The sequence below is a fragment of the Notothenia rossii genome (assembly GCF_949606895.1).
Source record: "Notothenia rossii genome assembly, chromosome: 11".
In the NCBI taxonomy this organism is placed as follows: domain Eukaryota; kingdom Metazoa; phylum Chordata; class Actinopteri; order Perciformes; family Nototheniidae; genus Notothenia; species Notothenia rossii.
In genome coordinates this window covers 37174814-37188146 of record NC_136910.1, presented here as the reverse complement: position 1 = coordinate 37188146, position 13333 = coordinate 37174814, and the positions used below count along the sequence as shown (strand labels likewise).

At 40.5% G+C, this 13333-nt stretch overlaps 1 protein-coding gene across 3 annotated transcripts in view; it reads left to right on the top strand.

Moving 5' to 3' along the window:
• Window positions 1-12528, top strand: part of fibcd1b (fibrinogen C domain containing 1b) — a 146505-nt gene extending 133977 nt beyond the window's left edge. For all 3 annotated transcript variants that reach the window (XM_079658283.1, XM_079658285.1, XM_079658284.1), the window contains 2 exons: window positions 5472-5651; window positions 8800-12528. In XM_079658283.1, the coding sequence (XP_079514409.1) occupies window positions 5472-5651; window positions 8800-9065 (446 nt within the window). In that variant the 3' untranslated portion in view covers window positions 9066-12528. The remainder of the gene's footprint in view (window positions 1-5471; window positions 5652-8799) is intronic.
• Window positions 12529-13333: the final 805 nt, after the last annotated feature.

Below are 13333 nucleotides of genomic sequence, written 5' to 3'. Positions count from 1 at the left end.
CGACATGGCAGAGCTATGACAGTAAATGTCGAAATGTTTTCCCTTTCTGTCGCACCAAATGTCACTGTTGGCTCCGGGGGAGCAGCAAGAGTTCAGCACACACCTGTCTCTGTTTTTCTCCCCGCGCTCCTCTCTTTTCACGACAAGAGAAGTCATGAAAAGACGGCCGAAGCAAGCCTTTTCTCTTCCGAGGACAGCCTCCTTTCAGCAGATGCGTGTTCGCAGACCTTGGTGCCAAAGGGCAAAGCAACTGTCCTTGTGGCTATGGAAATAGCCCGTCCCCCCTCCCAACTCCTCCCCATCCACTGAGTGCAGAGAAAAAACGTTTGACTGGAAGATTAAGCAAGAGGGAGGAAAGTAAGAAGAGCAAAAGTACGACAAAACGAGGGAGGGCTTGAGATATGGTGGGAGGAAGCGCGGGGAAGGAGACGGAAGAGTGCTGCTCCTTTTCTCCTTTCCAGCTGAAACAGTCTCAGGAGCTGCCCCCCAGCAGCACAGGGAGAAAAGCATGATGAATAATTAAATTTGAAAAATGTCACAAGCGGCAGAGAGAAGTGTAATCTTTCCACTGTTGGGTTTAGAGATCTGTTTTTGTATTCTTTTCTTTTATGCCCCGTAGTGCTGCACTGCGCTGAGACTCTAACCCGTCCCCTAAAAGCATCCAATACATTCCTCTTCATACTTTTCAAATAAAAGCAAATAAATCATTAATATTTGGGCCTTTTAGCAGAATCAAAGAGACATCTGACAGAGGTCTTCTACATATTTAATCCAGTCATTGATGTCGGTCTCATTAACTGTAGAATCACGTTAAATCGCAGGATTCTTTCTGGGTAATAGTTTAATTAATGTCAGAGGGGATTGAGCTTTCTTTCTTTCTAGCTATGAAACACAACTCGTCTTCACTGAATGAATACAAGATTAAAAAAATATGATAAATTACTGTATTCTCGTTCCAAACAAGCTAAATGTGTCCTCTTTCCCATAAACCTCAGAGCTGTGAAAATGAGTTATGGATTACCACGGCCTAGTTTAATGAGGTAATTGCAGATATATATCATTTGTATTGTCATCTTTCATAGATGTATTACCAAAGAAAATCAATATTTGTTGTGTATAACATTATAAGAGAGTCCTGCTTTTCACCTATAGGGAGAATAATCTAGTGTTTTTACGACCTGAAGTGCTAATAATCATATTAATGGCCATGATTAAGAAAATGGTTAAAATGATGTGAATGGTGCTGCGTTTTTGTATCCTCTTAGGCCTCAGCTGTTGTCACGGTAGCAGACATTGTAAAGGAGACTGTGATGACATGGGTGATTTAATGCCAAATCATTCTTAAAGATTTTTGTCCCATCGACGTGTTTGTTAATCAGTCACACGCTAAATGAGATTCTCTATGAGTAAACACATTGATTGTTCAAAATGAGATGCTGATTGTGCCAGCATTATTCATCTCCTTCTTACATTACATCAGATAAGTATTCCTGTTGCTTGTGTAATGTGGAGATTAATGTGTAAAAAGAAGTTCAAAGCTTCCCAATAACGTTTTTTTATTTTCAGTGTTGGATAGCATGGGCAACATAACCTGGGTCCTTACTTTTAAACAGGCCCTATTTCACTTATTTCCCCTTTCCTGTAGTTATATAGGTTTGTTGTGCATGTAAAGGATCTGCAAAGAATAAAATCCCTGTGTTCCCTCCAGAGGGAGTTTTTCCCCGACTCACTCCCCCCCTGCCTGAAACGCCCCCATTGGACTCCTTTGTTAATCCCATTACATATTGACATTAAGGGGTGGTATTAAATATTTCAATTATGAAACCTGAAAATGGGACTCTTAAGTCTAGATTCATCATTCGATAAAATCTGTAATGAATCCAATATTTAGTTTAATGATCAAATACCTGCAAAGCCCCTTCTGTACTTATTAGCAAATGTTAGCATGCTAAAATGCTAAACTAAGATGACAACAATAGTACTTTTTTTTGGCTACGTTAGTATGGTAAATGTAGAGTTTAAATGTCACTGTGCCCAGATACAGCAACTAGCATGGCTTTATAGACACACACACAAATATATACAAGATGCGCTGCCTTTTACACGCTTTCAGATGAACCAAAATGGCTCATTTGAGGACATATTATTTTTGTCCTAGTGCTTTGAGAAAAAGTATCAAACCACCACACACATCAGGGGAAAGTATCCTTGAGTGATTTGTCATACTTCAAAAGAAAGACCTTCTTCAGAAAAATATTAATAAAATATTAATAATTGAAAATAATATTAATATTATGACAACATTAACACTTTATTTTTATAAATGTCCAATCGAAACAAACAGCAATTAAAAACAATGTGCCTCAATATGGCCTGGATTTAAAAGCAAGGAATAAAGAAAGAAACCCCTAATTGCACATCTAAAGCGTGTGGGAGGGCAGACGTTTTTGGACTCTCCGCTAAGCTTCCTGTAAACGACAAATCAGTGAGAAGAGAGAAGTATTTTTCCCAACGGAACAATCAGCATGTTAATACTGAAGCAAAACACCTCTGAATCCTCCCTTGTATCAGAGCCCATTTTAAATAACCTAACAATGGATTTAATTAACAGCGAGTTACACCTGAGCATTTAGATTTTAACCAAAGAAGTCTCTGTTGTTGTTGCGTTAGTCTTTCCCTTTAATTATTCAGATTCTGAGTCTCTCGGAGATTCTCTGGGGCTTTAATTAGAGACTGAATTAAAGTTATGTAAATACACTTGGAAGTCTTTAAATAGAGTTGTGTTGCATCTGGTACTTTATTTTTATTTCCTTTTTTCCCGAAAGAGAAAACATCCCAAGTCTTTTGAAGTTTGTGAAATGGCTTTTCCCTTAGGTGTTTGTGTGGATTGATACTTTTTCTCAAAGGACTGTGACAAGAAAACTTTCTGCAAATTAGCCATTTTTGTTCCTTTGAATGCATCAAAATGTGTTGCATGTGATCCATCCATGAGTATATATATTTTAGGAATTAACGGAAAAACGGGTTAGTTTGCGTGAAGTTACCTACCCATGAATGTATTAATCATTGATTTTCCACCTCCAATTTTACTGATCCGCTGTGAAAATGAAAAGAGCAGGATCAACCTCCCATTGGGCTAGATTCAATCCTCACTAAGTGCCCGGGCCCAGCCTGCAAGCTCCCCTCTCTGAATAATAATGGGTTCTTTCAGCTGTGTTTGTCATCAAATTAGCTCTCTACTTCAGGCGAGCCGCTCGCAGAGTGCCATTTCAACGACGGAATTTAAATTAGGCAAAGTCAGTTCGAGGTTTGAAGGCATTAAAGAGGAGAATGAGTTTCATTTGTGAAGGTGATGATTGCAGCAGGAGGTAATATGACAGTGTTTAGGTTCATAAAGACACCTTGCTTCCTGTGGTGCAGCTGCTTTCATGGTGATTCACGTTACAGCAGAGACAGAAAAACAAACCTTAACCAGCCTACAGCCTCCTCTACATGCTGTAATTCCAACAGTCTTTGAAGCCCTGTTATCAGGGTGGCTTTCAAATGTTATTTATTTTCTTTTTGTCTCCCAAATAAACACTGCATAGAGTGCGTTTATAGGCATGGAGGAAGGCTGCTTAACTCAGTCTTGAGGCTGAGTTCACTTTTGTTTGTCTTCCTGCCTTCAATTTTGTGTTGGAGGGACCCAGGTTTAGTTCCTCCTGCTCCTCTCCGCCTGACACACCACTCATCTGGTGCCTTTGATCAACTCAGGAGAGGAAAACACGCCCAGGGACACACCATCACTCCAACACAGCGGGGGGGGGGGAGAGCAGGAGGGGGCAAGGAAGAAGGGATGGGAATCCTTTCTCCTTCTGGCACTTTCTGTCTTACACATTTCTCTCCAAAGGTTTGAGCAACAATTAAAAGAGTGGTTCGGGGCATCTGATGAAGAGGTGGCAAGCTGGAATTGGAAATAGCTGAGACATGTGGATGTGAACAAGTTCACAATAATTCAGAAGACTTTATCATAACTAATGACTTCATGCACACAATCGAGGATTTATAAAATCATACTTTTATGCAAACAACATCAGATTCTAGGGTGTCCCGTATTAATGTGCTTATAGCTGATGCTTTATCATATGTGTGAAATCAAAAGTTACCGTAGGCATTTGAAGAGCTTAGTGCTTCTCCAAGGCTGTGAAAAATAATTAGTGAATCTGCACCGTGTAGATTTGAAATGTAATGTGTTCTTCCTCTGCCCATATTATGATATGACAGTAAGTTTCATGTTAATCAGGCTTATTGATTTGCAAGAATCCTTCTGACAAAAAAACTATCAGACTAATCAAGATACGAATTGAACTGACGGAGAGAAAAAAATATTGTTTCTTTAAAAAACGAAGGAAACTCCTGAGCACAATGAAACAAAACAACCTATTTATGCTTAACTGCTGCACTAACTATGACTCTAACCACATTTTCCTTTTCGCGCTGGGTGTTAATATCTCCTCCAGCAGTGCATCATGTTAGTCTATTGAGCTTTTATATCACTGATTTAAAATATATATTATGTTAGACTAAAGTCGGTTTTTTTTCTGGTCAGAGCAGAGCTGAAGGGCACAAAAATAAAAAAATTAGATCAGCTTTGAGATCTGAAATAATCATATTTAATCGGTGTTGTTGAATGAAGCTGCAGTCCATTTCAAACACATGATTAATGTGAGCGCCGATTGCAATTGACTTCAGAATACTTTGCATGTTTTATAACCAGGAGGCCACTGATGTTGTTGACCCTGCTGGTAGATTTCCATCTTTTATATTAAAATGTTTTAATTGAATTAGGTTGCTCAAATTCAATTTCACATTCATGGAAAAGTTTACTCCAAAAAAGGTATTTTTGGACCAAACAACACATTACCTATAGTACATGGCCAGGTGAAATGTTACAATATGTCCTTTATCCAGCAAACTTAACCTTGTCTTAAAGCAATTACAGACAAATTCCTAATCTCTAACATTAAGAATACGGAATGGTTGAGATCTAACCCATGCCTGCTGAAACTGAGGTTAAGAATGAGGTTTTCACTGATGAAATACAGATATAAATACATATTTGAAATGTGCTAAACATTGCTGATACATACAATTATTTCACAATGTTTGTGCAGATGTTCTTATAAAAATGTGTTGCTTAAAAAAGACCGCAAACTGTCATTGTAATAACTGTTTCAGCAGATTAAACGGGTCTTTCCATCCTCTTGGCAAACAGTTCTGAGAGCAGTGTGCTGTAAAAAAAAGAGGATCTTATTTTTGGAAAGAAACCCTACACATGCACGGGTAGCCTCTAAATGGGCCAAAAGCCATGTTACATCTTATTTCCAGAAAATGTACGGTGTTGAGAGGCTGCTGAAATAGCTTTAAATTGTTTGCAGAGAACAGAGGTAGTACTTTTTAATGGATTGTTTTGGTCTGTGTCTCGCTCGCAGGGCTGAAGCAGATCCATGCTCTGTCCATCCAGGGGAACTATGAGCTGCGGATCGACTTGGAGGACTTTGAAAATAGCACCGCTTACGCCCAGTATGGAACCTTTGGAGTGGGCCTCTTCTCCGTCGACCCTGATGATGACGGCTATCCTTTGACTGTGGGAGACTATTCTGGCAATGCAGGTATGTATTCTCAGTGAGATAGTTACACTTCCTGCATCTGATTGATTAGGATTACATGTAACGAGATTACATAATCAGGATACAAAACAAAGGTTATTGACAGGTACATAACAAATCGGATTACTGTTACATTTCAAAATATTGGAGAATAGTAGAATTAACATGTTACTTAAAAACTGAAAGGAGCATATTGGGTTTGTTGTTAAAAGATCAGATTCTTCTCTGTAAGATGTAGTGTTCTGTAAGCTAACACTTTGAAGTGTGAATCTATACGCCTACTGCCTGAATAATCTTTAGGGCTTTCACTTTTCAGTGTTTTAATTCAGTAGGTGAACCTATACAATAATAATTTGTATTATTATAAATAATAAATTGGATTGATATAGCACCTTAATGAAACCCAAGGACGCTATATAAGTAGAAAGAGGAGGGACAAAAGGAAAACAGTTACACAAATAGGGGGAAAAAAATAAGAAATTAAATAAACACATGGCTGGGCACAAAAAAAAGATGTTCATAAAATGTTCATAAAATAGTGTGTGTATTAAACCATAACGGAGCATTTTCTGTCAGCTCAGATTTGATTTCTTAAACTGAAGTGTGTGCTCATGTGTTTCAATGGCGTATAGGCTACTGCCTGAATATGCTTAATGAAAACCGGATTTTTTTCATACTAAGTATCTTGCTTGTTTCTCTACTAAGGTTACATAAGGTCACTGTCGTACATAGTACATTTGTTTTTACAGTGAGGTGAATCCACTCGTTAAACCATGCAGACAGTTGCACAGAGAAAGGGAGTGTCTTTACCTCTGCCCCCCAAACATCAGATCCAAGCCAGCTTCCTGTCACCTTATTAAATTACCGCAAACTAATTGCACTGCTTGACCTGCAGCGTAAACAAAAAACCTGCCGTGGAAATGAAGAAGCAATTTAAAAACCTGGTGCTGGAACACAACGAGAGAATGGGGACAGATATGAGAAATGGCACAAGAGGAAAAGTGGAAAGGAAAGGTTGGGGAAAACTGGGATAGAGGAAGAAAAAATGAAATGAGGATCAAGTTTTAAGGGAAAGAAGAGGGCAGAAGACTGGGAAATAGAAAAATGTGGCACCACTCTTTCCCAGACATGGTGTCCTGTAATGCGTTTATCCTCAGCACAGACTGACCTTGAACTCATCTGCCTGTTGGACATTTGAATTAGGTCAAATAAAGAGTCTTCAAACTCTCTCTGGATGCTTTCACCTCGGCCCCCCTTTAGGCAGTGTTACTGTTATTATTATTATTCGCCGCGGCTGTTTTCCGATCAGCTGACAGGTGCTCATTTGGGCTCGAAGCAGCTGGATCTTAATGGGCATCAATGGAGGCTGCCGGCCCCCAACCACTAAGGTGACAACCGGCGCGGCGTAAATGAGCCTTTAAGTGCCTCTTTCTTGTTTCAGTATTTTTCTCACTTCTTCTTTTTCTAAATCCCCCGGATATCATCTCACTGTCAATGCCATTGAGCGTCTCCTTTTTTCTTATTCTCCCCCCGTCTCTTTTTTCTCCTAACGTGCAGCAGCACACAACATGAATATCAGACTCGCCTGCCAGATTATTTTTCCAGTGACTGGTTACCATGGTAATGCCAAGTGGAGAACAGAGTATGGGGGAGAGTGAGAGGGTAAGGAGCTGGGCGGCCACATCCTGAGCAATTAAGGGCTGTTTGATGCCCTCACAAGCTGTTAGCTCGCACCTGATGGCTGGTGAGCGCGCTTTCATTCTGCTCTCAGCTCCATCCTTCATCCACTTCTGGGCACAGTGTGAAGCCTGCTTTAGAAATAAAGGAAAGGACGGAGAGTGCAGCGCGGGGGGGGGGGGTTTGGTTATTTTGAATTTTTTGAACATTATAATCTGATTGAACATTAAATTGCTGAAACTTTGTGATGTTGCTTTCGCTTTACTTGTAAAACTCTTAAAGCAATTGCTTGCAAATTGGCTATTGATGTAGAGCACTGCCAGTGAACAATCTTGGTAAAGTGAGCAGATATTTTCAGCACAATTGGGATGTGGCAGTGACTGATCAGGAGAAACGGGAATACTCCAAGTGGGTGGCGCTTGTTGTTAAGCTGTAAAAGCCGGTGACAGGGTTGCTAAACACAATGAATTTATAAATAAATCTTGTAGGCTATCTGATTATGTTCCTATGCTCTCTGACGACTACTGCTACATGAATTATGCTCAACTTTACACTAAAGCATTTAGCAGTAAACTCACTTATGTATATATTTATAAATATAATATGCGTGCACTTTAATTAACACGTTTTCTTTCCATTAACCAAATCCAATAATAAAATTCAATAACGTGCTTTAACCACCAAGTGTCCCTTTCTATCAGCTCTGCACCATTATGGTGTAAATACAGCCTATCTACCATTGGATCAAATATAAAAGTCAGACGAATTAGTGTTGATACTGCAGGGGACGTATTGTGTGAAAAGAAATGTAAGATGTTGTTTAATTGCTGATATATTTATGATCCACGTCACGTTTTCAGTTTTGGCGGCAGTTCTCCTGTTTGTCTAGAAGTATTCTCATCAGGGCTCCATAAATAGAGAACTACGGAAGATATGTAATATTTAATGCAGCCGAACCGTGTATTACAATGCCGTTATTTGATGACTTTCAAAGAGAAAAGCAAGCACACTCAGAATAAAGTATTATTTTATTTTTTTTAAATGTTTTGGGATTTCACATCGCATATACGTTTTGCTGACCCAAAGGGTGGTGGTTTGGGTTAAAATGACAACATTTGATAAGTGAAAATGAAACCTAATGCGAACAAAATGACACATTTTACACGTGACGATAACTATTAATGTATGCAAAAGTCCTGTGTTTACTTTGTCTGTCCTGTGTCTTCTCACTTCCACCTTTGCTCCTGTTATACCTAAAGCTTTGTCTTTTGAATTATATCTTTTGGTCATCAAGCGTGTAAGCAGATTTTAAAACCTTCTAGTATTTCCAAAAGCCCCCTATCTGACCTCCATCTATATGTTTAATAACCACGGATAACATTTGAACCAGGCGACTTGTTATGCACTGAAATAAGCCTTAGCCTATTCTTTTAAATGCACTATGTTCTGACAATGAAACGTTTTCCCCCACTAGGTGACGCTCTGCTGAAGCACAATGGGATGAAGTTCACCACCAAAGACCGGGATAACGACCACTCGGAGAACAACTGCGCCTCCTTCTACCACGGGGCCTGGTGGTACCGCAACTGCCACACCTCCAACCTGAACGGGCAGTACCTGCGGGGCCAGCACACCTCTTACGCCGACGGCATCGAGTGGTCCACCTGGACCGGCTGGCAGTACTCCCTCAAGTTCTCCGAGATGAAGATAAGACCCACCCGTGACCAAGACAAAAAATAAGACAGACAGCAGGAAAAAGTTACAAACATTACCAACCACAATTTCTGACAGCTAGGCGGAGTTTCTTGATATAGTTTATTCACTAAAACATACCTCTGTGAGTTTAGTTCCCTCCCTATGTTTCGCTTCCTTTTTGCTCCCCCATCATTCAGCTACTAGTGTCATGCAGGCTACCATTATTCTTCCTCATGGTCCCTTTCTTAAAAAATAACCATCATCATTCATATTTCTGATCGCTCAGCTCACAAAAGCAACATACCAGAGCTCTGAAATCCATAGTCCACTGAGCTAGATTTACTCAGTCTGACATGGCGGTCCAAGCATCGCCGACAGGATCACACACCAGTAATTCACTCCTGACATGTGGCTCTGACCTCCCATCTGCGCTGACATGGCACTTCAATTGTGGTTCAGTCTCACTGCCCAGAGCTGTATAATCTGTGAACGCTCCAAATATAGTATAAAACAAACAAACCCTTCACAAAAAAGTGAAAAAGGAGATACAAGATCCTCCAGTGGTGAGGAGAGACAGCGCAGTGGTATACTGTGTCACATGTACATCCCTGATCCGTGTGAATGAGACCCAGCAGGGTTAGGGGGAAGGAGTGCAGCATCTCAGATAATTAGAAAGAGACAGAGATGGAGAGAACGGGGAAACAATTTGACAAGAGTTAAATTAGTCGAGAAAGAAAGGGGGGCAGTGCGAATTAGAGGCGAGTGAGGAAGTGGAAGGAGAGGAGGTGCAAAAAGAAAAATGGGAAAAAGAAAGAGACAACGCAGGATCTCATTCATCTGACTTGGGCCATTAGGGAGCATATTGGGCACTTTGTCTGATCTGCCTGCCAGCTGAGTACTGGCCAACTGATGCAGCACTCACAGATGGTAACCCAGCACCGTGTGTGTGTGTGTGTGTGTGTGTGTGTGTGTGTGTGTGTGTGTGTGTGTGTGTGTGTGTGTGTGTGTGTGTGTGTGTGTGTGTGTGTGTGTGTGTGTGTGTGTGTGTGTGTGTGTGTGTGTGTGTGTGTGTGTGTGTGTGTGTGTGTGTGTGTGTGTGTGTGTGTGTGTGTGTGTGTGTGTGTGTGTGTGTGTGTGTGTGTGTGTGTGTGTGTGTGTGTGTGTGTGTGTACGACAGGGAGCCACGGACAGAGTTCTCTAACATTATCAAGTTCCTGTCATGTGTTCAGTTGAGCGTCTCCACTGACCATGTTTAGCACTGACAGACTCAACATGACGCATGGCTGGCACACTTTCACTCCCTTCATTAAGGTAGTTTGCGTGGGATAACAGCGCCCGTAATGTATGTAAAGTAATCGAAAGGAAAAACTAAGTTCAAGAGGGATGACAACATTTAAGATGAATCAAAAACTGTATCAGACCTTCCCTAATTTATTAGATTGTATCGGACTTGTTAAGGACATTTATATTCGTATTTGACAACAACCCATCCCATTCCCACCTTTTTATTTGTACTCTTTTTGTTTTTAGTTGCTTGTTAGAGGTTTTACTTGTGTGACACATTGTCTCATGTCATGAGAAAAGGTTGAGAAAGTTGCTGTAAAATAAGATTTGACGCTCTCAACCGCCGTCTTCTGAGTAGGAATTCTACAATGTGTTATGGCCAAAACAACATCCGCAAACTAAAAAAAGAATAATAATAGAAAAGGAACAAAAACATTTCATGAAGTAAAAAACACAAAGGCAAACTGTGGGCAGAAAATAGTGCAATCCTGATTTCCCGTCTCTATCTTTATTTTTCAAGTCGGTGAATCAACCTTTGTCTTTGTTTCAAGTTTATTTGGATGTACTAAAAGCTTTAAAAAAAATCTGTAGATTCTATTGTACAGTGTGTTTGACTTTTAGAGCATGTGAAGCTGTTTTCTTACTATGCTACAACACAAAGAATACTCAAGCACATGGACTTCACAAATCCACCAGTTCAAAAAAATAAATAAAGAGTATTTACAGAACTTTTCTTGACCTGATCAACAAGTGGGAGTGTCCCGTGCCACTCTGAAGGTCGGATACGAGTGAAGAGGAGGAATTCGATTATCCCTAAAGCACACGCCCGTTCAAATCTGCAGAACAAATATAAATATTATGGAGGCACAATAAGAGAGGGATTTTGGCACATCGCTGCCAGCTGGAAACAAATGATCTTTCTGACATCTTGGCATTTGCGTGGCACTGGGAGACAGTTTTAAATGTGTTGCTGCCCCAGCTGACAGTGAGTTAAAGTGTAGCACTGCTGCGCTGAATGCCTATGACTCTGGATCTGCTGCGAGTTGTTCCGCCATCACCGTTTCTGGAAGGATCTCCCGCGGCTGTGTGTGTTTCTGCAGCACCTCGGCTGTTTTACATACAGATCTACGTCTCTGAGGACATCAGCCTCTTCTCTTCAACATTAAAAAGCACAGACTCATGCTACAAATACTTACTGATGTTATTATGGCACAGAGTGTGAGGTTTGAAAATGTCAGAGGATATGGCAAATTGCAAATGATTGAAGTCACTCAAGGGGAAGGAGCTGGACTGCGTGTGAGAACGAATGTGAGAGTGTGTGTGTGTCCCTGTGTTAGACAGAGGGTGTGTGTGTGCACATGTGTGTGTCTACAGTGTCTCTGTGTGTACACATATATGCACATGCTGCGGTTTGTACATGCCCAATGTGCATGAGCCAGACGACAGAGCGGGAGTGCGTCTTTGTGGACATTTTGAAGTATTGTGATGCTTATGTACAACTTGCCTCCCCCCCTTGCTATTTGTGTTGATAACAGAGAGATTTACATAATTATAATGAACTATTACTTATTGTGATTGTGAACCCATAAGAGTGGACACCACCTTCTGGTACTGTGTTGAACTGCGCTCGAAACCCTTAAAATCCCCCCGAGAACCCACTCCCTAAATCTCCATCCACCTCAACGCAGCGTTGTGCCCACTGTATATGTTGATGCTAGTTTCCCCCTCTTGTTATTTAAATGTAAAAGTATAATTTGCCATGCCCCCCCTTCTGCGTTTCTGTTGAGTGAATGCCTTTGTAGTCACCCTCTCTGCTGCGGCTTGCTAAGTTTCCAACGGAGGTTGATGATAATAGAGTGAAATCAGAGGCTCTAATCATTCCCAGTTATCCCGCTCATTACAGTGCATCGACCCCCCCTGATCGACCCCCCCCCCGGTCCCCAAACCTCCTATCTTTCTTACTGTGTACCTCCTTAATTGCCTTAGCCTCTGCTGCCAATTCCCCCTCATTCCAAAGCTCCTAAATTCTGCCCCCAGCCCCCGACTCCCTGCCTCTTTATTGCTATGCTTTTTCACTCTCAGTCCCAGCGCAGAACTAACTCTGTTCTTCTTTTAGTTTTGGTGAAGTACTATAGATTGTTTTGCTGAATCTTGATACTGTGTTTTAATGTTCTTGTCGACATTTAATAAACATTCACATTTTATAAATGGGGAACACCTTGAAGTGTGTGGGGGTTTATCTGTGGTATGTCAGTGTGTTTGGTATTTGCCGAGTAATAAACAGGGAGTGAACATTTGATAGACTTTCCCATGTAAAAAAGATAACATTGAGGTAAATAAAAGGGCAGAAGAACATGCAGCTTGGTGAGAAAGGCAGCCTTTGCAGACCTTTAATGTAAAAATGATTTTGGTTTCCATTGGCCATGAGAGTCTAGGCTTTATCTGCCAAGGTTTTACGATAAAATCTTAAAGTTGTCTGCCTCCAATGCAGTTTGTGGAGCTCCAATATTTTTTTAGAAATGACATTTTGAAAAACATTAACTCAGAAGAAACATTTCTTCCTTAAACAATGCCACTTTACTGTAGATCTCCCATAAAGTGTTCACTTAACACCAAAGAAATTATCTTAACGAAGATTAAATTATTGCCCATGTTGCTTTATACCCGCGAGGTGCTGTTATCACCATGAACAAGATTATACAGCGCCATTGCACACCTAGGAATCTGCAATACATTTAAGTAAAATGTCCTTATTAATAAAGCAAGTGAAGATATCAGAGCAAATTAATTAGCTTTTAATTAGCTCTCTCTTAAATCATGTACTATCTTAATTTCCACAGATAGTGCCTTGGCCCCGCTGTAGCGACATGGGTGGAGTTTCTTTGGGCCTGCTTTTTTAATGCTTTTGAGGGTAAGTTTAAAGTGATATTTAAATGTTTGTAAAAAGTAGCCCATACATATTCAAAGTATGGGTAGGAGCAAATGTAAGGGTATACTAAAAGAATTACGCAATTGGTGAGTTGCTTATG